General features: G+C 43.3%; 2 protein-coding genes across 3 annotated transcripts; one reads left to right on the top strand and one right to left on the bottom strand.

Annotated features, from left to right (window-relative positions):
• Window positions 1-1,824: 1,824 nt before the first annotated feature.
• LOC135368690 (golgin subfamily A member 4-like) lies at window positions 1,825-23,158 on the bottom strand. 2 transcript variants are annotated; one of them, XM_064602141.1, is made up of 28 exons: window positions 23,024-23,158; window positions 20,852-20,901; window positions 20,720-20,775; window positions 20,492-20,605; window positions 20,331-20,407; window positions 19,524-19,611; window positions 18,978-19,079; window positions 17,831-18,103; window positions 16,826-16,948; window positions 16,566-16,745; window positions 15,567-15,659; window positions 14,300-15,490; window positions 13,170-13,253; window positions 12,804-13,094; window positions 12,118-12,391; window positions 11,950-12,040; window positions 11,768-11,866; window positions 11,135-11,238; window positions 8,597-8,760; window positions 8,249-8,387; window positions 6,243-7,695; window positions 6,048-6,163; window positions 5,090-5,470; window positions 4,136-4,332; window positions 3,926-4,078; window positions 3,770-3,859; window positions 2,641-2,689; window positions 1,825-2,485 (listed from the first exon to the last, which is right to left on the bottom strand). In XM_064602141.1, the coding sequence occupies exons 1-28, from the start codon at window positions 23,122-23,124 to the stop codon at window positions 2,400-2,402; spliced, it is 6,219 nt and encodes a 2,072-aa protein (XP_064458211.1). In that variant the 5' UTR covers window positions 23,125-23,158; the 3' UTR covers window positions 1,825-2,399. The 2 variants fall into 2 exon arrangements, with proteins under 2 accessions (XP_064458211.1, XP_064458212.1); XM_064602142.1 differs by lacking the exon at window positions 23,024-23,158 and adding an exon at window positions 21,240-21,874.
• A 329-nt stretch (window positions 23,159-23,487) lies between these two features.
• On the top strand, window positions 23,488-23,844 carry LOC135369459 (mitochondrial import inner membrane translocase subunit TIM14-like). Its single transcript, XM_064603048.1, has one exon. It carries the CDS (start codon window positions 23,488-23,490, stop codon window positions 23,842-23,844), a length of 357 nt encoding a protein of 118 aa, XP_064459118.1.
• Window positions 23,845-26,405: the final 2,561 nt, after the last annotated feature.

The raw sequence follows: 26,405 nt of genomic DNA, 5'->3' as shown, positions 1-26,405 counted from the left end.
TTAGACCACTACAGACCAATAAAACCAGTATTGCAACATTGATAAACACTGGATGCAAGTTCCCAAAATTTGAGGCGTTTTTTTTTAGCTAGCCGATGTAGCTACTGCACTTGATAGTTACATATTTAATGTGCCAATTTGCACAATTCAAAGTTGAAATTAATCTTTGCACAAAAGAAATTGTAGTCTTGCACTTACGGAAAGATTACATTTGGAAATTTGTAGTATTTAAAATTTGAATTTCATGTAACTAGCAAGACTGAATTGTGCAGTATGTTAAAAAAATAGGCTAGTTTATAGTACTAATGTACTCTTTGAGAATCAACATTCATTTGATAAATTTTGCAGTACACACAAACTTCAACATGGTGGTAGTACTTGCTTATGTACTGCTTACATATGTACTGAACTACACAAACATGAGTCCTACATGGACCTTTCCCTTGCAATATCCCTTTTAGTGTTTCACGTAGTTGCAAACCATTTCAGATTCCGCAAGCATTATATGAGTAGTGGAATAGATGCAACACGTTGGTACATAATACAAGTGCATGCTGGGTACAGTAGACACGGGACAAAACACATCTGACGCATACAAGCACTGCCAAGTGCTTGTACGTGCATCACTTGTGTTTGGTCCCATGTCTTCTGCACTTAGCACGGATAAGCATTATTATACGCATAAAAAAAAAGCACACAAGATGGTCAGATACTTCCTGCTGCAGAGATAACGAAAGCAATTCGCTGCAACAGCTGTCAGTATGATCCTGCTGAACTACTGCCACTGCATGTCAGCTTTAGCACTGTTACTTTTCACGGCCTTTGAAGTTTTGCATATTTTTGTAATGCTGCTAGTCAATATAATGTAGTCCAATCCCTTCCACTATAAAAGCAAAGTACGAAACATATAGGAACAAACATTCTATGTCCTCTGCATGGAACAAATTAATTTGCTCGTTCATCCAGCCATAAAGTGGATTTGTGCCTAATACATTTTTTTTAGCAATATGATGCAAAGACGATCAACTGCATTTTAAGTGTAAAAAAAATTCATACTATAGCTATTCAAATGAAAACATTCTTCAAAGTCTGGTTATTGACTACAGCTGCAAGACTACTTACTCATTTTCAAGATTGTGCCTGATTCCCATTGGATGCAGATTTCCAAGCTTGTACAAATTTTTGCTTACATATTGTCTTTCTTTGGAGTAGACTCCACCGTGAGACAGCTTTTGGTCCAAACTTTTATGCACATGGTACTCTGTCTGCATTCCATAACAGTTCACTCTTTATCCAGTACAGTCTCGTGCAAATAAGTAGGTTCAGCCAGCACTCAAAGGTGCACTAAAAATGAATAAACATTTACTCTTGTGCACAGCTAAGTAGAGAGTATAATGTGCACCCTCGCTACAGCAATAAAAAATAAAGGTAATCGAAAACACTTGTCTTGTTATCTCATTTGAGCAGGTGCCCGATGCTGAACTGAGAGTAACTTTTTTTTTTAAACACTGGCGGCCTCCAAATGAAACATGAATGACGACACATGGAAACTATTTTGGTGTGCGGGAATTCTAAATAAATGTTGCGGATGGTCTTCACGTGGGAGCTTGTGTGCTGCCAGCCATTAAGGAAATCTAAAATCTGCTATTACTTAGTGCTTAGCTTAAAATTACGAAAGAGTGACTGCATCAGGAATGCAGTCCCTTAACAATGAGCCGTGCCATGTTGCAACAATGGACAATTCCTGTAATGAACAGTGAATCCCCTACTGCATGCGAGGGTAAAAGGGTACTCTGTATGGAAATGGAGATGACAGGAGATAAATGGTGGAACAAGGATATATTTTGTTAAAAAATATGTACATTGCACCAGAGTTGTCTACTAAAAAAAATTCTGAATTAAAAGCACAAGGACGAGACAATAATACATGACAGAGAAGGGCAGTGCAGTCAAATGTGTGGCAAGATAACGGGACATCATGAGTGAGGGGAAAACGAAAAAGTTCCTCACTGCGGGCTCTGCTTTAACGCACAACTCTCAATCACAAAATACCCTAACCTAACCCTAAAAGGGAACTACTATTAAATGTGATAGTGATAGAAAACTATAAAGGGGTACAACATTTACCTAGATCCAGTTGACCAGCAAGTCCAGAGTGTCAGGGAGAGCTAACCCTTTGAATTTGCCCTTGGCATTCAAAGTTTGTGAAAGTACTGTGCTTGAGAGTCTGTGGAATGAATGATATCTCCAAACCCACATTCTGACCTACATGTTGACTGCTGTGACGGTGCTTGTGAACACACAGTGCGAGTTGAGCACGAAAAGAAGAGAAAAAAAGTTTCCTAAAAATGCAGTATTTACACCTAGACATTACAAACAGTTCACAACAAGACAGGGCTTCATTTTTTCTCCGGTTTGGGATCTTTGTTGCGAAGCACGTTCAGGTTTCCTCTGGTCTGCTTCAGCACCATCTTTGTCTTGTTCACTACAAAGATGGCAGTAAAAAAGGGTTTTATTTCGCATTGTAAAGAACCAACGGGGGTTGAAGAACCAAAGGTAAAGAAACCAAGGGGTAAAGAACCAAAGGTAAAGAAACCAAGGGGTAAAGAACCAACGGTTTCAGACGTAAAAGATACGTACACTGTCTCGATATTGCGCGTTCCATGCCTTCTTTCTTCTCTTTGAAGGTCTACAGAGAGAGAAAGCAATATATCCCTGGCTTAAACTTAACTTAGGAGTGTGATTAATATAGAGGTACATACATAATCTGTATACTGCAACAGAAACAGTGGGTTCCTAATTATTTTGTCCAGAAGCAAGTCTAGCTGTTACAACCAGAGACAAAGACGTACATTCCGAAAGGAGAGCAAAAACATGAAACACAAAAGCAACAGTAGACGAGCATGGATCAATCACATTTTTGTGTTTTCGCTCTCCGTTAGGTATGTATGACAAACAACTAGCCCAACTTTCCTCTCTAGAGTCAAAGACAGCTTGTCATTTACAACACTAGAAAACACTTGGAACTACTCTGTGTAGACTGGGTACAAATTTGCAACTGGATGTACATACAGCCTTGTGTTTGTTTGGTTTTACATTTTAAAAATCTGTTTTTTTTTTTTCAGGAACTGTAAAACAGGGTGAAATCAGGTAATACTGCGTAAAAAAAATTCATGACCATAAGAAAGTGCTGAGAGACATATGTTGGAATCCAGTGCTCTCGCGACTTGAAATGGGACAGCAATCCACAGTAAAGAATGACAAAATCTGGACAGGTTTAATCAAAACCCAATTTTTTCATCCGGTAAAAATTCCAGCATAGCATGCCATAGCAGCAAAACAGATTTTATACCATTTCGAAGGCAGGCTTTAATGTTGTCCATAAATATAATGTGTCCAAAAAAATCACATAAACTTCAGCATAACACTGCAACTGGAGTCCCAATGAATGATAAGCTGCTACGACTAGTGCAGTTAGTAATGGATATATTATGGTAACATATTATAGCTTCAGGCAGTCAGTGATCTGTAGCATTTCTGCAGTATGGGCCCATGGACAGTTAAACGTAATGCAGAAACGTTGGTACATAGTCAACAGACCTGTGGGTGCCTTCTGTTGTTGCCCGAAATAGGAGTCTTATAACTACTACCACAAATACACATCAATTAGCAGAAGCTCTACAAAAACTCACTTAAATTGTAGCCAATATGCACCATAGTTATTATCCTAACTGAGACTATAATCCAAAGGCATCCATCAAATACTCACAGATATTTGATCTAGGGCATTCTGCAGCTCAGTAGACTGCTTGGAGTGCTTCTCACTGAGACTGGTGAGCTCATCTTTTAACTGCTTGTTCTGCAAAGAAAAGTGGAAACAACGTTGCCTTCCAATGCTACAGACTATGGCCAGCCACCGACGAACCTCGTAGCAGCAGCGTTGATGACATTCGTCCTTGGCATCTGGGATGGGAGAAATTGTGAAGCTGCAGATGAGCCGGAAGCTCTCTACCAAGCAGATCCTGATGCTGCGACAGCCAGTCAAGGCATCTTGCAACAGTCCCTTGCTGTTTGAAGCCTGAAAATGTGAGTGAAATGTCAAGCTCACAAGAGAAAGATTCTTTTTGAGGCGTACCTCATCAAACTGTGGTGCGAGCTCCATTAAGACATCCAGCAACTGCTGCACAGTCCCCTCGAGTCGACGTACGAGACAAATGCTCTCGTCTACTCGCTTCTTGAGCAGCTCGTGGTCCATCAGCTCAACAACAGCACACATGCGCATGCCAGTCATTGAAGGTGCAGAGCAGATGGAAGGAAATATGTTCTTAGATGCTGCAACAAAGAAATTGAGTCTTACGATACAAATATGCATAAAGCTATGCTTCAGAGCAACAAACTTCACTTGGACTTTGTACTTCAAAGCGCATCGTTTAACACCAACTTCGGAATCACGCCACGTCACAGGTCATCATTCAACACCACATCATTCTCAATTATGTGCTAGCATGTACTTTCAGATTAGCTGAGAACACTTGAGGGATTAGACACCAGATCAAGGATTTGTGCATGGTTTTCATCTCGAAGGAGCGGTAGAATGCCGTATAAGGTGGTGTGGGACCCATACCTTCTGTCTCTGTGAATGTTTTGTAGCAGATATATTGGGATGTTACAAGATTTTGGGTAATACTTTGCTAACTAAGGGTGTGTGCATGTGTTGGGGGGGGGGGGGGGGGAAGGAAGGTCTAGAAAATCTGTGGATGAGACAAAGGCAGTCAGGATTGTAGAAGAAGAAATGCTCCAGTGACGAGATGGTCATGTGACCAAGAGAAGAGAAGAAAAGGACCCACGACCCAGAACGATGACAGTTTGGGTGCATGCTTGCTTGGGCCTTCTGACCATGAAAAAAAAAAAGGTTTCTTGCTTGAAATGGACCTGGATTCTCGACTATGCCAAACCACCAGGCCTCACTTTGCAGCACAAACAGGCAGACGTTTGTGTGCCAAGACATATAGAAAGAAGAAGAAGAAAACAAAAGGGCAAGATAAAATAAACCCAAGAGGAGTGTGAAGCAAGGCCCAGCTCAACTCACGTGACTCATCCACGAGGTGGTCCAATGCTTCTCCAGCAAAGGTCCAGTTGAGTCTGCCTTTTGCAGAGTTTTCAGGTGCCCCTTGCTGCTGGCACAGTGGACAGGCGCCGACCGCTTCAGGTGCTGACTGAACGGAAGTGACTGACCAGTTCGCACCCATACGATGCTGCCAGTGCTCTTCGAAGCCACCGGCAATGGGAGCAGATTCATTTCCGTCCTCACGTTCTGGCGTTGGATCAGAGTCAATTCCGAGGTCAGGTGATGTGTGGTGTGATCTTGATTGGCACAAGGATCCTCCTTCTTGAATGCTAGGCGCATTGCTGTGGGCTTGGTGACCATCAAGTTCATGAGACGATCGCGGAGGTGACCTGCTGTAACGTCCTGGAAGAAGGCAGTGATGGCAATAATGTCCAGCATTATGAGAAGTAACTATAGAAGAACTGTGCATACAGTACTGACTGGAATTGTGGGGAATAACCTTCACAAGATCGTAATGTTGTCAGCCAAACATGTTTCTCTGCAAAACCAGGTAACCAGGTAAAACTTTTGCACCGCATTCGAGATTTAAAATAATGTTGATACATGGTTTGGATTTTTCGTGACTTTCTTCTTTTATTATTGTTACTTACTATTACTTACTTACTACTACTTCTTACTATTGTTATTGTGCATTTATTCTGTAGACTAGAGATGTGCAAATATTCAAAATTTTGAATATGAAACGAATTACTGATGGTATTCGAATACTATCCGCAATTTACGTCAGGTCACCACTGTCAGTCATGCGTCATGACTGCGGTTGGGATTAGTGTTAAGCGTGGGTGCTTCGGTCGCGGCTAGCACGTAGCACGTCTGATACATCGAATTATGGATATATCGAACCATTTTGCGATCCCCTTCGAGTTTAATATATGTGGGTACATGACAAGTAAAATCGTTCAGGGGGATAGAACTGTACCTAATAGGCTTCGAGAATGCATGTGGTCGTGAAGGGACTTTTCCAGGGAGCTCAATCTGCTGTGATGGCAGACTTGATCTACTTTGGCACGAAGATCCATCACTTGGCTCTGAAGGCTGCATGTTAACGGAACGGATTTTTTGTGTTAGCTCAAACATTCAATCGAGGAAGAAAGAGGTCATGTTAGGCACTCACCTTCTATTCTGATCCTCCAGCTCCTGAAATGCCATCACGTGCTTCCGCTCCAGTCCCCTGTTTGCACCCTGCTGAATGAGAGTTTGCTGCAGATCACGATTTGATACTTCTACCGCTCTCAGCTGGTCAGACTTTGACTCTAGCAACATCTGGAGTTCTCTGTTGGTTGAAACAAGTTGCTGCTGGGTCTCGTTTGAGCAGCTCAACTCCTTCTCCAGCCTCGCACACCTGGTGTCCATTTCTTCTAATTTTGACCTGGTCCCCTGAAGTTCCCTCTTAAGCTCTTCCGCCATTTGTTCAAACTCTTCCGCTCGTTTGGTTGCGTTCCATTCTTTCTCCTGTGCTTCCCTGCATTCAGCTTCCAACTGTTGCTGGTCTGCCCGCAGCTCTTCGGCCTCAGCCTCGAGCTCCTCCACCTGTGTTGTCAGTCTCAGCACTTTTGTGCTCAAATTCTCCGTTTCCTCTTTTAAGGCTGCCTCAGAGCATCGCGATTCCTCCGTTGCCTTACGCAGCAGCTGGACCTCACGCACAACTTGCTGGAGTTTATCTTGCAGGGGAATTTCTTGATTCGTAGAGAGGTTCAGACCACTGTGGTCTGCTTCAACAAGATCTAAGCCTTCCAGTTCCTCGTGCAATGCATCCAGTTTCGAAACAGCTATATCCAACTTTGCTTGCAGCGCAGCATTAGCTTCTTTCAGTGAACGGATTTCATCGAGCTGGTTTTTGTTTTGGACAGAGAGTGGACCAAGCTTCATCACCAGTTCAGAAATCTTATTGCTTGACGATTCAAGTAGCACCTCGTGATCCCTGTGCGTTGCCTCTAGTTTATGAGAGAGCATCATTTTTTCGCTACGCAAGTGATTAATTTCCTCGTGCAGAGCTCTGACGGTACAACTTATTTCCTCAATCTCATTAACACGATCCTTGAGCATGGCTTTGAGCTCGTCCGTTTCATTGTGGCTTCCAGAACCTTTGAGATTCTCTACCTCTTTAGTGGCAAACTCCAGCTGGATATTCTTCTCCTGAAGATCTGCAGTAAGTTCGGCATACTGTGCCTGCAGTTTTTTCAAGACTGCCTCGAGCTCGCAGGCACGATGCGACTTTTCTTCGTTCTCTTTCTGAAGCCTGAGGTTCCAGTCTTGAACTTCGCGCAGCGTAGCCTGCAGGTGAGTATCAAATCCAGTGCTGGGCATTGTACCGTACTGCTTGAAGCTCTCTTCCAGCTTGGAATGAGCATCGTGCAGCGTTTGTAGCTCCTTGTGACTCTCAAGAAGTTCTTTTTCAAGCTGGAGCTTCGCTGCCTGCTCATTGGCGATTGCCCGTTTCAGGATCTCCTCTCTTCGCTCTTTGCATTCAAGTTCTTTACTATACTGTTGAAGCTTTTGGGCAGCTTCTGCTTCAGGACTGCTTGCACTGGTCGATACCATTTCAGTTTTGATTATACTTCCAGATTCTGAAGAAAAGACAGAGGACAAATTACTATTAAACTACGTTACTTATAGGGCCTTGTGCTTTGAGGTAAAGCTCGGTTTTGCTCCCTGATTTGCATCATTGTCCCTTGGGGTAAATCCAGAAAAAACCTCCAAAATCGAACTTGGCAAAGTGCCAATTCAGCTACTGAATCAAGACCCGGAGGATGCTGAGCGTTACATATCCAGCATGGCTGTTCTGCATCACATTTCATCTAAAGCGTGGGAAGCACTTTATTTCACCTGAAAATGGCTTTTTCACCCAATATTGCTTGATTTTACACTGCTTTTTTACGGCTGCTGAAACAAAACCCAATTTCCAAAGAACATAAAACTCGAAAACACAAGGCCCTATACCGCAAGTCAAGGCAAAAAATCACAAGGAGCAAGATGTACTAGAAGGAAAGAAAAAAAAAACGGGCAGTAACACCCTTCCACATTTTCGAGTGTTGGAAGAATACCTCTTCCTCGTCATGCCTGTGCCTGAAGTATGTAATTTTTCGATGTGTCAAGAACAACAAGACAGATGCTACCTACCAACACGCTCTGTCAAGATTTCTCGAAGCAGTTCGTTATTGATGACTGTCTCCTCCAACTTGAATTGTAGCTTTCTCATGGTTTGAATGTGCGCGTCAATGAGCTCCGATGAGGGAAGCTGCACTTGTTCGACAGACTCCTGAAGCAGAAAATTAATAAAGCAGAAGTTGCACAATCAAATGGTACGGAATGTAAAGAGTGTACTACTACAGCGATTGTGACACATGCATGCTATCTGGGCCAGTAGCAACGAAGCTGTTTCTTGCCCCCATTCTCCAATGCATGCCACGCCATGCAAATTTCTAAACTGTGCTTTCACAGCTTTGAAGTGATATGAGGAGAACCAACCCGAGAAGTGTCAGAGTTGCCGTAGTCCAACATTTTCTGGCACAGTTCCTTATGTGAGGTGAGCACATCTTCCAACTTTGCACTGCACCCTTGCATTCGACGCAAGAGCTTTTCCAACCTCCGGAGCTGGCAGCGGGCTGATTGTGGAGTTTTCTTGCTTCGGCCTGTGTCAAAGAGCATCAGTAAACTGTAACTTTTGGAGGCTTCTTATATAACCACCGTATACACCACCACATCATATAACCACTACTATACTACTAGTTATTATGATTACATCCATAAATGCAAGATCTACATAGTAGTAGTCCCGCACCAACTGAGATAGTAATCGGAGAATCATTTAAGAGAAAGAACTGGCAGGTGTACAAGCGCCAGCGAGCTAAAATGTGGAGTGGTTGACGTGTTGGTACAATCTTGTAAAGAACCAAATTAGCTCAAATTTCTAGCCTAGGCCATTATTTCTACCTCTTTAGTGTCACTTGTTTATGTTTATTTGACTCTCTAGTGCTTGTATGAATGCCAATGCCCTTATCCTCTTTCCTTAAACATATTTTGCTATTTTAATATATACTACTGTCTGAAGCCAGTTTACTTTGATTTGATATGTTTCATCGCCATCTGAAGTTAGCTTTTTAATATCACATACCATATACTCATATAGCAGCACTCATATTTGCTTTATAAAAGCTGCCCTTATACAGCACAGTTGCATATTTAGCAAAAGCAAAAGGTATAAGTTGCAGGTCAGTTCAAACAAGACAGAGCATCAGCAGTGAGGTACAACTGGTTACTTTATATGATATATCAACTTATAATGCCTCACCAAGAGCCTCTTTCTTGAATGGCATGACCTGTCCATGACCTGGGTTCTCAGTCAACAAATGATGAAACAAATGCCAAAAACACTACTAGAGGCACGACTAACTTGTACTACAGTAGTTTAATTCATGCACACAAGAGCCCTCTAGACTGTTACATGTGCAATAAACAAACACATGCACTAATATTTCATCAATGAATTAAACAAAGCATGTGGAAAAACAAAGAAACAAAAACAAAAAAAGCACACTGCCGGATAGTGATTAGCTTGCTTACATAGTACCTGCTTATTCAATATCTATCATATACTAATACGGTAGTTCCTAGATTGTAATGGGCGCTCAAATTTACAAGAACCAATCCGAGCATAACATTCTTTACGTAATAGTTAACGTAAGTGTCTTTGGTTCTACGAAACCCCAACAAGTACGGTTTTCACAAACTCTCACAGTGGATCAGCGACTTTTGGTTTTGTACCTCCTGCATCTCCTACTATGTGTGTCCCTTGTTATAACTTAATACACGGAAACTGGTGGCAATGTTTAGTGAGTCCTGCACAGTTTGAAAATGATAGAATCAATGCACAGTTAATTCTCCAAAGCAGAAGAATTAAGGTGACTATTCTCACTTTCTTCTTCGAGCGGCAATAACTCGTAGAAATACGGTTACATTAGTGAACTGCAACACTCCATTACGTAAGCTCCTCCCTCTAACCAAACCATGGCTTTCAAGCCATGCCTGACCAATTCTTGTTTATTACTGATTCTCAAACTCAAGTTCATATTGCCCATTTCATCCCAATGCCAGCTTCCATGTTGTCTGCTACTCATAGTCTCAAACAAATCTTGCAGTGAAGCCTAATTATACAAGCTAAATTACCTGGGATATGTTTACATTTATTAATATTATGCACCTGCATATTCCTCTGTAGGCTTCCAATGAATGCCAGGTGTAATAAAAAAAAAAACTCGAATTAAATAAATAAAAAAGAACGAAAGATGACATGCACCAGCTAACTACAGTGCACAGCAGCCATTCACAGGAATGCTTTGTGTCATCATGCAGGGTGCCTTTTACCAGACTCTGTGCTCCGCCAAGATGCGTCCCTTGTTGGAATGCCTTTCCGCTCCGTTTCACTCTCTTCTTCTCTCTCAGTCCTCGTCACTCCTCCGCTCGCCTTTCTAGGAGTCTTTGGCGACCTCCGCAGGTGCTTGCTCCAACCGCTACACGAAATACCTCCCATCCTCTGTTCGGATACGCTCCTGTCGGGCTCCGACCAAATGTCGGAATCTGACGAATAACACTGGAACCTTCCAATGGATGGAAGAACACTCTCTTTGCCCTCCGCGACTCTCTTTCGACAAGCGGGCGTCGACGACGACGACGACTCGTCCGCGTCCTCGTCTTCAGCGTGAGCTGTATCCGTCAAAGTTCGGCTTGCCGGCGGGGGCTGCTTCCCCGAAGCGTCGAGCTGTGCATCCGGCTCTGAAACTTTGTTTTGCAACGATTTCTTTTCCCAGGTGCTGCGAAAGTACACATTTTCTGGTAGCCCACGTTCGTTGAGGAGCAAGAGTATGTCGTCACTATCGCTCGCTTGTACGACCACAACCTGGTCCTGGTAGCGCCATGAGGCATCAGTGGCGTCATCGTCGTCGTAGTGGGAAGCTGGGGTACCAGGATGCTTCCTGGACTGTGGAGATGGAGGAGAGAGTAACGTACCTTCGGAAGTGTTGGGTGCGTGGGAGGCGCCACTGGTGTCTTTGTTCAGGCGCTTGGACAGCTCGAAGATCTCTTCTTGTTGCTGTTCCACTTGGTCACGAAGCCTGAAAAGATACAATGGGAGACACACGTTACATTCTTTAATTAATTAATTGCAGAAATAAATTAATAACAGAAATAAAAATAATTAATAATTATTAATAATAATAAGAGAAATTAAGTAATTATATTTAGAGCCTGAAGTTTTACGGTTTAACCCGATTCTTCCCTGATTTTGCACACCGAATTGAAGGTTCCTCTCTTTAGGGTGAAACCCGATTTTTACCCAGCAAATTTCCCTCGCTGAGACATCTGTACGAATGCACACTAACTTGTTTGGCAGCAAACGCAGTTACATCACCATTTGTACCGAAGCGGTTCAGTTTGTTTGAGTAACTGAGTCCGATTTCTCCCCAAATTTAGCATACTGGAAGTCTTTTCACCCTAATTTGCATTAATTTAGAGCACATGTTTATTTACCCGATTTTTACTCCCCCAAATTTAGAAAAAAATATTTCCCGAAAACTTCAGGCCGTAATTATGTTATATTCTTTTTTACATTGAAAACAAAGTATAAGAGTGAAATGAACATACCTAGCGAGCTCCTCTTCCATGAAGACCACATCTTCATCCTGTGGTGGTATGTCTTTGGGGTCAAACTTCTTTGTAGTTTTTTTCTCGCTGACACTTTCACTGTAACAGACGAAATTAAGCCCTCGATGAAATAACCATATATAAATGTTAAGTAAGCTCTCAGTAATGCCAAAAACACTTACACTTTAGCGGGTGCAGATGACTGCAATTCTTTCTGGGCAGAGGCCTTGAAGACAGAGTGTTCACTCAGTATACTTCCAGTATCCGACCCACCTAATAAAGCAAAAGCATACTGTGATGCACATACAATAATGATTGAGTCACTTAGGTGTATGCAAGACATTACCCACCAAGGATACTCTGGGACACAGACAGAGAGAAGTCTCGACTGTCTGCCACCAGTTGGCGCATGCGAGCAACTGTGTCTGGTGGCAAAGAGATAGATCCAAAAGCTCCAGATTCATCAAACTGAAGCAGCTGTTCCAAGAAAGCAGCAAGCTCTTCTAGTCTGCACAGCAGCACAGTGGAAGCCTCTTGCATGTCCTGCACCTGCTGTTCTAAAGCCTCACAGCGTGCCTGCAGTGCCTTCGCCTTTGGCTCAGCTGCAGGGGGCGCTTGCGACTTCTGTCAATTATGAGAAATTAGAGTCAATTTTAAAATGGATAAGAAACCCCAGTGCGGGGTAACACTTAGGAAGGACGACACAAACACAGAACTGACTGACAAACGAAGAGCTTATTCAATGCAATGACAAGTGCCTATACCCCTTTCTCTATCTCCATCTTCTTTTGATGCAACTGCTATCTGCAATTTTTGATATGTAGGGCCTCCTGATATAATAACACTCTAATCTTCCTGCTTTTGTACAGAATCGTTCTCTCTTTGAAAATTGGTTCACAATCTCTGCATTGTCTGAGATGTTCTGCTAACCTACTATACATTAATCCTTTTTTTTGGGGGGGCATTACGTTCCTTTCATCTTTAGAGTCAATTCGCTCAGCAGACTGAAGTGACACACAGCATAGAAAGCGGGTACCTCGGAATGCTCATGGGGCACAGCCGATGTCCCACGTCCCAGCTGCCGTTCGAGGTCCTCAATTCGAAGTACCAGGAAAAAGATTTCTTCCTGCAGCTCAAAGACGTTTTCCGACAATCCAAACTCAGACATCTTCTGGTTGGTCAGCTGCTTGCGCCATCGCCTATTGGCAGATTTGTTCGGGCTACCCTCGGGGACAGGACGATTTTGGTCGATCTCAATCAGTGGCTTGTTGCTATCTGTCATTCTGACTGAAAAGGACTCCTTCAAAGATTTCTGTAGGAACTTCACCTAGAATGAGAAACAGGCTCAGGCAGTGTGATACAGCTATGGCTGTTACTGAGAAATATACGGTGATACACTCACCTGAGCCCGAGATTTGTTGAGTTCATTTCTCAACTGCTCAAGCTCTTCAGCTGCCGCAGCATCTTCAGTCTGTTGACCAACATCCTAAAAATACACACAGATGGCCGTTATGTTCAATAAGCTATCACAGTGAAGGATGCAGTCAAAAGTTTACAAATCACAATCTACCTTAGCAAATTCAATCGCCATGTTGCATCGTATCTGTTATGTCACAGTTTGCTACATATGAACACAAAAAGTGAAGAAGTTACCACAGATTATGACTAGAGCCTGAAGTTTTAGGGTTTTACCCGATTCTTCCCCGAATCTTCACCCCGAATTGAAGGTTGCCTCTTTAGGGTGAAACCCGATTTTTAACAGGCAAATTGCCCTCTCTGGGATGTCTGTAGGAATGTACCAACTTACTTGTTTGGCAGAAAAATGCAGTTACATCACCGTTTGTACCAAACCGCTACAGTTAGTTTGAATAACTGAGCCCGATTTCTCCCAGATTTTAGCGTAATGGAAGTTTTTTCACCCGAATTCGCATGAACTTAGTGCACATGTTCATTTACCAGATTTTTACCCCCCCCAATTTAGAAAAAAATATTTCCCGAAAATTTCAGGCTCTAATTATGACATGTAAGCATCAGTCCTGTACCATCTCAATCCATGTTTCATATAGGGCCGTGTGTTTGCGGGTTATGTTTTTTTTTTTGAAGTTGGGGAGTAAAAAAACTGGTTTTATTTCAGGAGCTGTAAAAACACTGTAAAATCGATGGAAAAGCAGATGGACAATAGAAAGAAAAACGCGTCTCGCATTTTAGATGAACATGAGATGCAGAACAGCTGTGCTGGGTGTCCAGTGCTTAGCATTCTCTAGTGCTCGTATTGGTGGCTGAATTGGTAAAAACTGGTTTTACCCTAAAACACATGGCCCTACTCGTACTGCATTTTGGAAAGACATTTTTTTCTCTCTATGTGATTTGGAAGTATCAAAATTTATGAGAAGCATAAACCAGCCATCTGCCTCTCAACACCGTTCCTTCGAGACCCATGTTCCCGGTCGTATTGAAATTCCCTGTTGATTCCTCACTTTCCAGGTTGGTAGATGCCCTGTTAGAGGCATTCTGAGGTAGCAAGTTACTCACCTTAGCATGAACAGCTTCCCTGCAGGCCCCAGGTTCAGGGGAAGGCACAGCACTTTCGGGAACTGGCACAAGCCTTCCCGATTCATCTACCATGTACACGAGCTCCTCAATGCTGGCGCTCTTCTTATCACACCTGTCCTGTTTCTCACCTGTAGACACGCTCATAGTATCCACTTCGCCATGCAAGAAATTAACACACTCCAAGACAGGGGCCAGCTCTCTCAAAATTTCTTCCTTGAGATCTGAAAACTCCGTTCCCACTCCCTGCTCGCTGCTCTTCACTTTCGTTATGGCTGCTATTGAATCCAATAAGCGTTCCCGGAGAACCTTGTTCTCCCTCAACTGGGCCATTTCTTTCTCTTGAACTGCATGGCTCTGAGAGAGCTCACTGCCATTGCTTCTGATCTTTTGAAGGAACGAGTCAAGATGTGCAAGCAAATCTCTGACATGCCATCCACTAGATGATTCTGCTGTCGGCTCAATTGATAACACAGTGAGTATCTCCTGCAGCTTTTCCGAGACTGCTGGATCCAGCTGATCACCTCCGCATATCTGCAAGTTTCTGATTTTGTTGTCAGTCCCTCCCCTGGTGGCAACCGTGCTGCCACTACTCTCACACAAACCGTCCTCTGACCTCGTCACGAGGGCAAACCCTCTTTCGCAAACGTGCTGAAGCGTTGACTTGAGCTCTCTCACAAAGTTGAGCCGCAGCTCGCTCGAGCACTCCGCTTGTGGCACCGTAGGCGCCTTCACCTCCGGTAGAACTTCAGCATCTTGACTCGCTTTGCACAATATTTCGTAGAACTCACTGAGCTCTTCTATCAGGTCTCTATCTATTGGTAGCAATTTTGAGGACGAGCCCCTGTCGAGGGCGTCAAGGCTCTCGGTATCGGGTTTTGCAGAGTCTTGAGGTTTCTGAATGGAGGCTTCTCCGGCGGACAGTTCAATTAGGTTGAACGATCCTGCCTCTTTAGGGTCTTCCTGGTGATGAGGAGACTTGAGGGTCGTAGGGTCCAGAAGACTGCATTCGCTCGGAGAGGCAATCGCGGAGTAGTGAGCCTCGACGTCTGCTCCATTGAGTTTAGTCTGAAGCACTTCAATGTGTTCATCTTTCTGTCTCATAGAGTGGATGAGTTCTTGGAAAGATTTCTCAGTGTCAAATGCTGCCCTGTTGCGTTCAGTCAACAGCTCCTACGAATGTTAAAAAAGTGTCTCCTATAGAGTTTTTTTTAGGATGCCGCGCCAAATTTTGCAAGCGCAGACTTACTTCGATGAAGTTGTCCTTTTCGTGGAGGGCAGCATGAAGGGAGTTGCACTCTCTTTCCAGAGCAGACTGACGAGTCTTCAAGGTCTGTACTTCCTAGAAAGATGGTATTTGGCAACTGTACCATTTATGGAAGCATAAATGAAATGAACAAAAAAAGAAGTACGTTCTGACAATGTTGAACACAAGATGTACATTCTGAAATCGCACTTCCAACGGATTTCATAAATATGCAATCTCTGTTTGAGTACAGACTGGCTGGCTGAGCAACACAAATGAAAAATATAGTGGAAGTCAATTAGTAAATGAGGCTATAGTTTTATAATCAGTTGTTTTATCATACTGGAAGAATCTTAAAATTCTTTATATAGGGTATAAAAGGACAGTAAAAATGAATGGAAAGTTTACCTGGCCAAGAACAAAAATTATAATTGTGGAGAAGTCACCTTTACTACTGGATTAGAAAACCTTGCTTGGAAGTTTTATAACACATGTACTTTCTGCTTTTGACGAAGACCTACCACACTCAGGAAAGTCCATAATGGTTAACACACACACAAAGGCTGGTTCTCAATTTAGCAACCAGTGAAAAAAATACAGTCCTAAGCATGCAGCGAGACGACAATTAGCAAGCTTCGCTAAAGCTTCTTTTTATTCCTGGAGTGGTTGAATTCCTGAAGCTCAGTGTCATACAAATGACCGTTATGATTGCGACCATTCCAAATAATTTTTTAAACAATAACCAGTATCCTCAGTTCTTAGTGCTTTACTATTTCCCAACATTAAGCTGTAGGAGGATGGTATAGCCATTCAGTCGGGACCAATGCTTGCTTTCACAAGCACTCAGTGCTAAAAGTGGAGTTACAATAACGGGGTTAGGAAGTACATATAGGGAGAAGCAGTTGTACAAGCAACGAACAGTAATATTTTCTGTTTCATTTTTGAAATATGTCATAGCAGACAGCACTATAATGTACAAGTTTTGAGAAACAGCGTCTCCACCTGCACATTTTCCTGCAGCTGGTGGACCCTGTTCTGCAGGGTCTCTAGAAGCTTGTCCTTCTCCGCACATATCCTCATGTGCACCTGCGTGGACCTTTCCATTTCGCCCTCAAGGTCGCCGCACTGTTCCTGGCTCGCTCTCAGGGCAGACTTCAACCGAGACATTTCGGTGTCCATGCTCTGTAACACGTTTGCTTAACATGAAAACACATGATGCTCTTTCTCAAACATTGAGCTCTCAATTTTGTCCTCTGTCTGACCTCAATAGCAGCTTCTTTCATTTTGAGTTCAGCTTCCAAGCTGCAAACTTGTTCTTTTAATGCTGACATGGCGACAGATGACACAGGAGAAGCATCTGATGAGTTCTTCTTTCGGTTTGTGATCTTACAGAACAACAGAGTCAGACAACAAACTGTCAATAGCGAAAATTTGTACGTGTAATTGGCATTGCAAGAAAAATGATTTGAGGGTCACAAATTATCCCTCCTATAAGGTACATCAGCAATCAAAGTTGTGCTTTGCTTCTCCCCATACTTGCTTGCCCTGATGAACAACATTTTTTTTTTGTAGTTGTTACGTGTTTTCTGGTTTCCAATTTTTGTGGAAACATTGTGAAAGGTACTGCATTTGTGATTGAAATGGTGTGTTGTGGACATGGGCTTTCTAATTAACACAAAAAACGTTAACCTTCCTTGTCAAATTCTTGAGTTCAATTAAGCTAATTAGACTAATTAATGAGGTGCACTCTTAGATAAAATGGTTAAAAGCGAGCTGGTGGCTAAGATCCATGACGAAAACCCGAGACTGGGAAAAAGACGAAAAACAGACGACACAACACAAAGTGGAGCTGTGTTTGAGACTTAGTGTTGTGTCGTCTGTTTTTCGTCTTTTTCCCAGTCTCGGGTTTTCGTCATGGCACTCATAGAGAACACCTGTTGGAGTGGCAAAAACCTCCACAAGTGTCGTGCACAAAGTTTCCCATTTTTAGCTCACATAGATTTATTTTAATAATTAGGGGCCACTCTCATGTGCACACCCTGTATGCATATTGTAAAACATGCGTCCAGGAGCAGACAGATCTGCAGATAATCTCATCTGAGTGAGACAAACTTTTCAAATCAATCAAACATAAATACGTAACGATAATATTCAAGTTGCACAGTAAATTTAAGCCGTTCATGCACGGAAAGTGAAGCACATATATACGTATCTGATGGTCCCACAACAAATACTGTTACAACACCGCACTGAAATGGTTTACTCACGAAACTGAAGTCGTGCCTGAATTGGTCCCTTGCGGCAACAGCGCTATCTACATCAGAGCTGGCAAGCGATCTGTCTAGGCGTTCCAGAAAGGTGTCTGTTAGGGGCTGAGTAGAGGAAAGCACGGACATCTGCGATTCCAGCTTTGCGATGGCCTTGTCTTTCTTTACAACTTGCACCGTCAAACCCTGAATTGCTATGTTACGCTTGTCGATTTCCTTGCGCATGCCAGGGATATCGCGTTCTTCCAGTTCTCCTAAGCGCTTTCGTAATGCCTGCATGGAGGATTTCAAGAATATGACATGTCTGGTAGGGATTAATACAGAAGGTAAAGAGCATGTTGGTTGTCACTAAACATGGTGAAACACAGTGGAAACATAAGGGGAAGACACAGACAGTGTTCGCTGAACGTTGTCCATTCCTTTACCATGTTTATATTTTGAACATTTATAGCAAATTCTTTTATAACAAATGTAGTGGTACAGCAAAATCGTTTTCTGGGCTGTACTGGTAAATGTACAAAGTTCAGCAGCAGAACAGTCAACGATTTACCGTAATTTGGAGTTTTGAGTTTCCGCCAGGATCAAATTAACAGAAGTTTACTGTATGAGTGATCTCCTCGACTTTAGGAGACAGAGAAATTGAGTGTACGTTGCAAAGGCCCAGGAAGAAATGTGGACCTTAGGTTGCAAATGGAGATGGTAGCAATGGGGTAAACATCGAAATAACTTCAATAGCAGGCACAACAAGATATGCCCCTAATATATTATTGTCCATGTCATTTTTTTAAATCAAGAAACCAGTGGACTGCTTCAGCTTGCTCTCATGTTCAGCTGTTCAGCATGTTCAGGCTGAACACTAGGAATAGCGGCGGAAGAGGTCCTCTGACTCTTAAATATGACACGGTGCGGCATCACCTTCTGGCCTAGCATCACGTATATTCATGAAAAATGGAGATGTATCGATTTCATTCCAAGTGTGACTGGTTATGATACGCTTCGGTCACATTCATGTAAATGTGGGTATTGCCAGTAAGGGTACAATTTGGAAAGTAATGCGAAAAGTTTTGCCCAATGAAACGGAGTGTAAGCATCAAAGTAACCGAATTCACCACAACCACTGACTACCTGCAACACAGGTCCACCATACCTTCATGTCTTGTTCAAGCTGTTTCTTCTGTTGCTCCAGTTCTGATATCATGTTTGCCATCTTTTGGTGGTCCTTATTTGCTCCTTCAGCAAGAAGCGCTTTCTGCGTAAAATACGGACACTGAGACACCCTTGATGCTTGGCGTAACTATATAATTACATCTACACAAATAATTAAGAAGAATAACTCCTGATGGCACACACACACACCTTTAGCATGACACCGTGGAATGATTGGTACCACAATGTGGCGCTAATTTGCATTAGCACAACAGAGGATAGCATAGGACAGGAGACTACTTGCATCGTCTCGTTTGCATGGATCATCAAATGATGTCAGATTCCAAAAGACCAGAAAATTACAAAATAGCGAAACACTATCGGGATGCATTAGCATTCAGTTGAAAATTTGCATTTTAATTGTAGGAAATTTAAGAATGTTTATCTACACATTCCTGGAAATATCAGGTCATGAACAAGCTTGATCATTTAATGTTTCAGAAGTGTTCAAAAATGTGTGTGCACCCTTTGTATTACAGGTTCTTACAGTTTGCAAAGTGAAAAGTTCCTTCTCTGCAGCAAGCTTTTCTTCAGTAAGTTTTTCAATAGCTTCATGTTGTTGTTCGATTGTCACCCTATGGAAGAGAAAAGTAACGACAACATGGAACTAGGATGGGGGACTAGCAAACGTCACAGCTGTTAATGTTGCAACAGGCATTAAACGTACAATAAAAAATTAGGGTGGGGAGTGTATTGGTGTATTATATCACAGTTGCGGGGTAAGTCGTTACTCTAACAAGCTACTTTTTTCAACAACTTTAAACTTAACTTGTTGCTTTTCAACACCAGTAACTTCTGGGGGAACTAATTCGTTTTTTAGCTGACTTCTTCAAAGGAACTTGGGGTGACTTCGAAGTTCCTTTTGTTTGATTCTGGTCCACAAACATCTGGTCCACAGACCTCCCTCTCTAATGAGATGACAGCGCGTCTGTCTCTGCTCCCCCGTTGTTGCGTGGTGAACGCTACAAATTCTGTTTCGACCGTAAGTTAGGAGGCTCGGGTGACATCCAGCATAGCAACGAGCAATGTATTTAGAATGACAGAGGGCACTGTGTAGCAAGATTAAAACTTGGTGCGGATCAACGAGATGTGTGTGGAGGACAACCCCACCTAAACCTAACCTCCAATGCCTGCTTCATGCGCCGTTGAAGGACCTTATTAGGAGATATCATCAAACGCCTCCCAATAGTAATACATAAAGGCACACTTCCCTTCGTCATATCAATTCAATGTTTGTCTCTCATGGGTGAGTTTTGCTATACACAGAAGTATAACAAATGTGTACAGCACTTACCAGTTTTTTTGTATGAGAGCATTTCGCTTGTCGACCTCGTTGACTAATGTCTTCATGTCATTTTGAACTTGTTGTACCTAAAGGAAGTGTTGCTTTGATCAACATCACAGCCCTGCTCAAGAGTTTGTTGCGAGCCTCAAGACAAAAGAGGTGTGACATACGAATGCTTCATATTCTCCTCCAGTGCTGACAGAACAGTGCCTGCCTTTCCCTTGTTCCAGGAAAAACATCCGCAGCCTCAAGTGAAGGTTCTCTTTCCTCAATACGTTCAGTTGCTAGAGCAGGGAGGAGTAATGTAAGCGACTCCATCAAACAGACTTGCAAATTATGCAACACTGTGTGCAAAATGTGTGCATTATCATTTGTGAGTAGCAGAACAAACGAACTACCTGTTCATAGTCCCTCATAGTCCTAACCTTGGCTGGCATCATCAGTCCAAAGCTCCCTAGAGTGAGACACAAGTTACAAATTGCTTTTCACATGTCACACACACACACAAAGGAAGAAGTGATTCAACGTACTGTCTTTCACTCTCAGGTCTACATCATTCATGGATGAGTCAGCATCAGTTCTGAAAGACGTAACAGTGCAAAAGCTATGACCACCGTTCAGCATTAATTCTACAAAATACGAAACACTGTTAGGTGAGAAAATGAGCATTCAGCCATTTTCACTTTTTTTTTCTCCCTTAGGAACTGGAAATAACAGAAAGTAGCTACTGGTTCAAAGTTACCCAGCTGTGCATGGGAATAAACGGTACTCAGGGTTTTACTGAACAAGAGGAACACTTCTGTATTACGTGCACTATATCCTTAGAGGAACAGCATTCACTACGCATCTATCTATGGTGTAGTCAGAGACTCACATGCAGTGGTGTCAGTGTCAACTTTACGCAAAAGTCTCCAGTACCTGCTCTGCATTGCTGATACAGCATCAATGCACGATGATCTTAGGCACGCCTCAAACCCGAACAGGATCACCACAGGACCGCATGTAATCCGCTATCTTCGGTGAGGGTGGTCGAATATGCTATGTCGCGCAACAGATATGGCTTCACTCAGCTTCGGTGAGACCCGTGGAACGCGATGAGCTGATTGTGCAATTAACAAGCGCAGTGAAAAAAACAACAAACAAGATCATCTGACACTAGGGAAAATATGTTCACCATATTACGCGTTAGGTCTCAGTCTATGTCCAGTCCCCTCGTTCGAGCGAACACGTCAACACCTACTGACTTCCTCGCGGGGTTCCGCCAAAACGAGTCCTGTTTGTTTTCCTTTGGAGCAAATAAAGTGAACGGGAAACAACGAATGATGTCAGGGTTAGCACGCACGCACGGCGATCTATTTCTGCACAACGATATGAGACGTATATCGCAATTTCAGAGGCCCACATAATGACGGTTCAACAGCTTGCACAAGTATCTCCGTACAAATACAAGAGCCCGTTGCCGAATACACAGCACTATCTCCGAGGACTTCATGACGACATTTCCCCCCAAGTCGCATTTAAGCAGACGCGATGAGTTTAGTTTCGGAAGATGCGGAGCAGCCGGAGATGGATGTGGATGGATATCATACCTTGCGGCTTACCGTTTCCGGGCATCTTCTGCGCACGCGCAGAAACAATTTCTGCTCGTCTGTTTCGATCACAGTTTCATATTCCATTTTCACTTAAAATAAGTGAGGTGCTAACAACAAAAAACAAAAACTCGCTCTCGAACATGATAAAATATAAATCTGCAAATGGTTTAGGTACCCGTGGAGGTAAACGCGTTGGTACAATAGCGATTGGGCGGAACGGTGTTACTCAATGAACCAGTTTAAATATCGTGGTTCAGATTTCCTTTTTCCTTTTCTTATTGGAATGCAGAAGCCTGGAAAGCTCGTCTCTGGGACGCAAGTGCGACACTCTGGAGTGGCTGCACTGCGTCGCGCATCACGTTACATCATGGTAAAGAAACTACACGGATGACTACGATAACCATATGCAATATGACAGCATGAGGCCACTTACCAACCAGCAAGGCTGCACTACAACTTCGATCTTCAAACGACAGGGTTTTCGTTCCCCACATAGGATTGTGAACCTTATAGTACGGTGGCCTCCGCAGAATCAGAAAACCCTCCCATGTTTACGTTGTGTGGCTCACTGCAGGACATTTAACAGCAGACCCACCGAGTAAAGGAAGGTAAATGCCCCTCCATAAGTACGAGGAGGGGGGCACAGTGCTCACTGCAACACCTACAGGTATTCGCAGAGCCAGCTAAATGCCATGCACGGTGCTGTCTCCTCCATGGTATATGTTCCTTAATTCGGAACGAATTCATAATAGAGCATGCTTCATTATAACGCAGCACAGTCGTAAGTTAAGCAGACAAGTCTGAAAATGTAAACATCTGTGACATAGCACAGGGAACGTGGCAATAAAGAACTGAAATGAATGGCAATCACATACGAAATGCCTCCTCGAACTGACCCTAAATCTTCGGCGCTGGAAATAAGATTCTCGCGCTTAATTTGTTTCCATATTGTTCTATGACTCACACTGAGAATGTCAACCACACAATGAGGATTTTCACTATTTAACAAACGGAAAGCAATGCTGATATTTTCGTCGGGTATGTGGGCGCCGTCAACGGCTAACGGTCAACAGTTGAAAATGCAGTGTAAAAAGAACAGTCCACACTTACAAGTTGCTGGGGTCCAGGAATGAGCTCTCTTCTAGGACTGACGCATCCATATTCAAGCTTTGTTGTAGTTCACCAATTTCACAACATGTCACATCACACATAAACCGACATCCAACTGTTCAAAATTCCGCTGGATTTATTATGAAGCATTATAATACTGAAACAGCACAAAACGAAATGAAGCAGGAGCAATATACTAGAAAATACATATAATTCACGTAAATTATAATTATTTAGTACGCAAATAAACTGATCAAGACAAAATTACTCTAACTTTGTATTTTCAACGTGCCACGTTGAACAAATATCCGTCAGTTTGTCTCGGGTTTTTACAAATCCAACATGGAAGCGCCCATGTGCGCAGTGAGTTCTGTGTTTGCCTTTTCGCTTTAATGCAGTCATAATCGCTGTGTACATTTCTCACCCGAGCTGTTTTTATGCTACATTTTCATCAAACTGCGTAAATGTCGTCTACAATAATAGCCGCAGGACTGGCTCTTGCTGCCGTTGGTTTTACAGGCAGATACGTATTGCGGTCTTCTAGGGCATGGACGAAGACCTTTCAGGAGCACATGAAAGCATTCCCTACAGCAGACACGTTAGTCGGTTCAAAATACTATAAAGGTGGATTTGAAATGAAGATGAGTAAGCGAGAGGCTGGTCTCATTCTGGGCATCAGCCCATCGGCGAGCAAGTTGAAATTGAAAGAGGCGCATCGAAGAATTATGCTTCTGAACCATCCGGACCGTGGAGGTTCACCTTATCTTGCTGCCAAGATAAACGAAGCGAAGGACCTGCTAGAAGGTGGAAAGACCAGGTAGACAAAGCAGAAGCCCTCCGTGTGACGATCGAAGTAGAAAAGGATTGATTTGCCAAGAGTTCTGTTGTTTCTGGGACCTTCCGAATAGCTTGTGTACAGAAAGCTCTCCACGTTCACACTGTCACGGAATTGAAGCGAAGCAGCGAAAACATTACAACGGTTCACTTTGTGAAGACAGAAGGTCAGAGAAGTGTGAAGGCAGTTCCTTGGCCCCAGGCTCAGGGCATTATAGCACGCCTCAGCAAAATGAGGAAGTTCCATCCATGGAATGTTAGCCCTTTTGTCTTGTGCAGCACTAGGTCTTGGACTCTGGTGAGAGGTGGACACAACGTGGATAGTACTTAATCATTTTGAGCATTAAAATATGATTTAGTTTAGCTTAGTTTAGTTTAGTCTGCTTCTTGAGTGGTATTGTGGAGCTGGTCGAGTATTCAAGGCATTTCCCTTGAATGAAAGCGGATCTGCATTTGAAATAGTGTGAAAGAATTTACCAATATTACTTATGCAAACATTGGATTCATCTCCTTGAGAATGACAACATATACGTGGAACTACAATACTAATACACGATGATGTACATAAATGTCCCACGTATATGTATGCCCTCATTTTCAAGAAAATAAATCGTATGTCTGTGTTACACCAGCTTGCTTTCCTAATTCTTCTATCTGCATTACTTACCTCATAATGCATCAGTGGGCTATGGTCATCAAAAGCTACAAGCACTTCCTCGTGCTACACCAGAAATGGTAGAACAATCCACTTATGTGGCCTCAGTGCAGAAGCATAGCAGATATGAAAACACTAAAAAATATTGAGCAAATGAAACTGTGTAGTGTTCACTGAAGAGCCAGTATCCCCTAGCTCAATGGGGACTATATAACTCTCTGTGATTCTGTCATGCCTGGGCATATTTATCAAGTGCTATGCAACCGCAAACAGAGAGAGTGTATTGGCATCAAATGGAAGGCCGGCCACAGGGGCAACCGCAAACTCTGAGACAACCGGACAGGACGAGCCCTGCCCTAATTTTGAATAATAAGTTTAGTCTGGTAGAAACGTGGCTGAAGCTAACACAGGTGGTGGCTCCGGGGCCACGACTGGGAGGAAAAGCTTGCCTGCATGGCAGGGTTGCATGTCTAGCTTTGTGAACAGTGTCATGTGGTTTTGCACTACGTATCTACTCAGCAACTTGCGCTTGTCCCTTCCGTGTGATTATGTGCTCGTGCTTCTCATTGGTGTCACTTAAAGGGACGACTTCACGAGGATTCGACAAAAATGAGGTGAACATCATACCGAACACAAACCACCCTCTCGTTACCGAATGCCACATTTGCATTCATTTTGTGTCAGTAATTAATTCGTAAGTGATGACTGCAGCAAACCGAAACCAAAATGCGAAGAGCAGGAAACAACACCATACAACGGCAGTTCGCCAGGAAGAAGATTCCCTGACATCGCCCAGCATTGTCCTCTGCTTCCAAGCCTGCATTCTTTCTCCCTTGCCGGTTGACAGATGATGTCAGCAGCGTGTAAGGGACTTTAGCAGCGTATTGCTTGCAGCGCCCTCTCGCTTTACAGAGGCGAAGCGCTCGCCTGGTAATAATTCGTTTGAGTAAAATGTGCGCAGTTTTGGAACGAGATATTTCGTACAGATGTTCCTGACATCTCAAAGATTACAGATATATCACGAACTTTGTGGTGATTTTGTTCCAGAGTACCATTTTAAGCCAATGAACTGTCACCAGCTAGCTTTGTTTCGTATGTTGGTGCAATGGACCTTTTTCACAACGCTTCTGCGCATGCTCTGTGACCCAGACGGCGCCTTAAAAGGTTCCCTACATATTCAATAGGTGGCGCCTGCTGTAGCTCTGCTGTCTGCATGCCGCCCTCTTACTCCTCCGTTCAGGGAGTGACGTCACCCCGCCGCAGCTTCTGCGGCCGCGGAAGCAGCGCTGATCTTTAAAATTTGTTCATTTAATATCTAAACACTTTTTTAGACGAAAGAATTAGCCGGATATATTGTCAGCCAATGTCCAACATAGTGGTGACGAGGAGAGCACCTGCCGCTCCTTTTCCGTTTCCACTTCCCTCGTTTTCTGGAATACTCTACTCAATTTCAGTTTGCGCATCAAACTGCGCACATATCGGTAAGAAACATCGAAACACCGGCCCAGTCGCCGACACCGAACGGCGGATCCAGCACAAAAATGAATGCGATACTCTGTACCCTTATAGACCTCTCCCTGTTTGTAAACAAATGACGTCATAGTGGTCGGCAGTGCCACCAGTTTGGTAGAGTTGAACTACGCTCGAAGCTAGAGGCGAACAAGGTCGCACTCAAGAGCCGCGGTCTTGAGGGGATTATGATGGTCTCTGAAAGGCAGGCGACCTTCGGTCCTACTTTTCTTTTAATAGGAAGAGGCAGCGATCAAGTGCCCGTTCGCGCAGCCCAGTCCTCCCCTTCCAATTTGTTTCGGTTTCAGTCTGTCTACCAACGTCAAGATGACGTTTCCCGGATAGCGCACCAGGAGAAATACTGCAGCGCCACCGTGCGCCATC

The sequence above is a fragment of the Ornithodoros turicata genome, chromosome 9 (genome assembly GCF_037126465.1).
Source record: "Ornithodoros turicata isolate Travis chromosome 9, ASM3712646v1, whole genome shotgun sequence".
NCBI lineage: Eukaryota > Metazoa > Arthropoda > Arachnida > Ixodida > Argasidae > Ornithodoros > Ornithodoros turicata.
This window is presented reverse-complemented; position numbering and strand designations above follow the sequence as displayed.

Bases quoted from the DNA above. Each gene is read 5' to 3' on its own strand.
- LOC135369459 (XM_064603048.1), top strand. From the start codon at position 23,488: ATGTCGTCTACAATAATAGCCGCAGGACTGGCTCTTGCTGCCGTTGGT.
- LOC135368690 (XM_064602141.1), bottom strand. From the start codon at position 23,124: ATGTGTGATGTGACATGTTGTGAAATTGGTGAACTACAACAAAGCTTG. The intron at 15,660-16,565 runs GTGGAGACGCTG...CCATCTTTCTAG, and splicing joins AGCTGCAGGAAAATGTGCAG to GAAGTACAGACCTTGAAGAC. The intron at 5,471-6,047 runs GTACAGTTCTAT...GCCTTCTTCCAG, and splicing joins GCATTCTCGAAGCCTATTAG to GACGTTACAGCAGGTCACCT.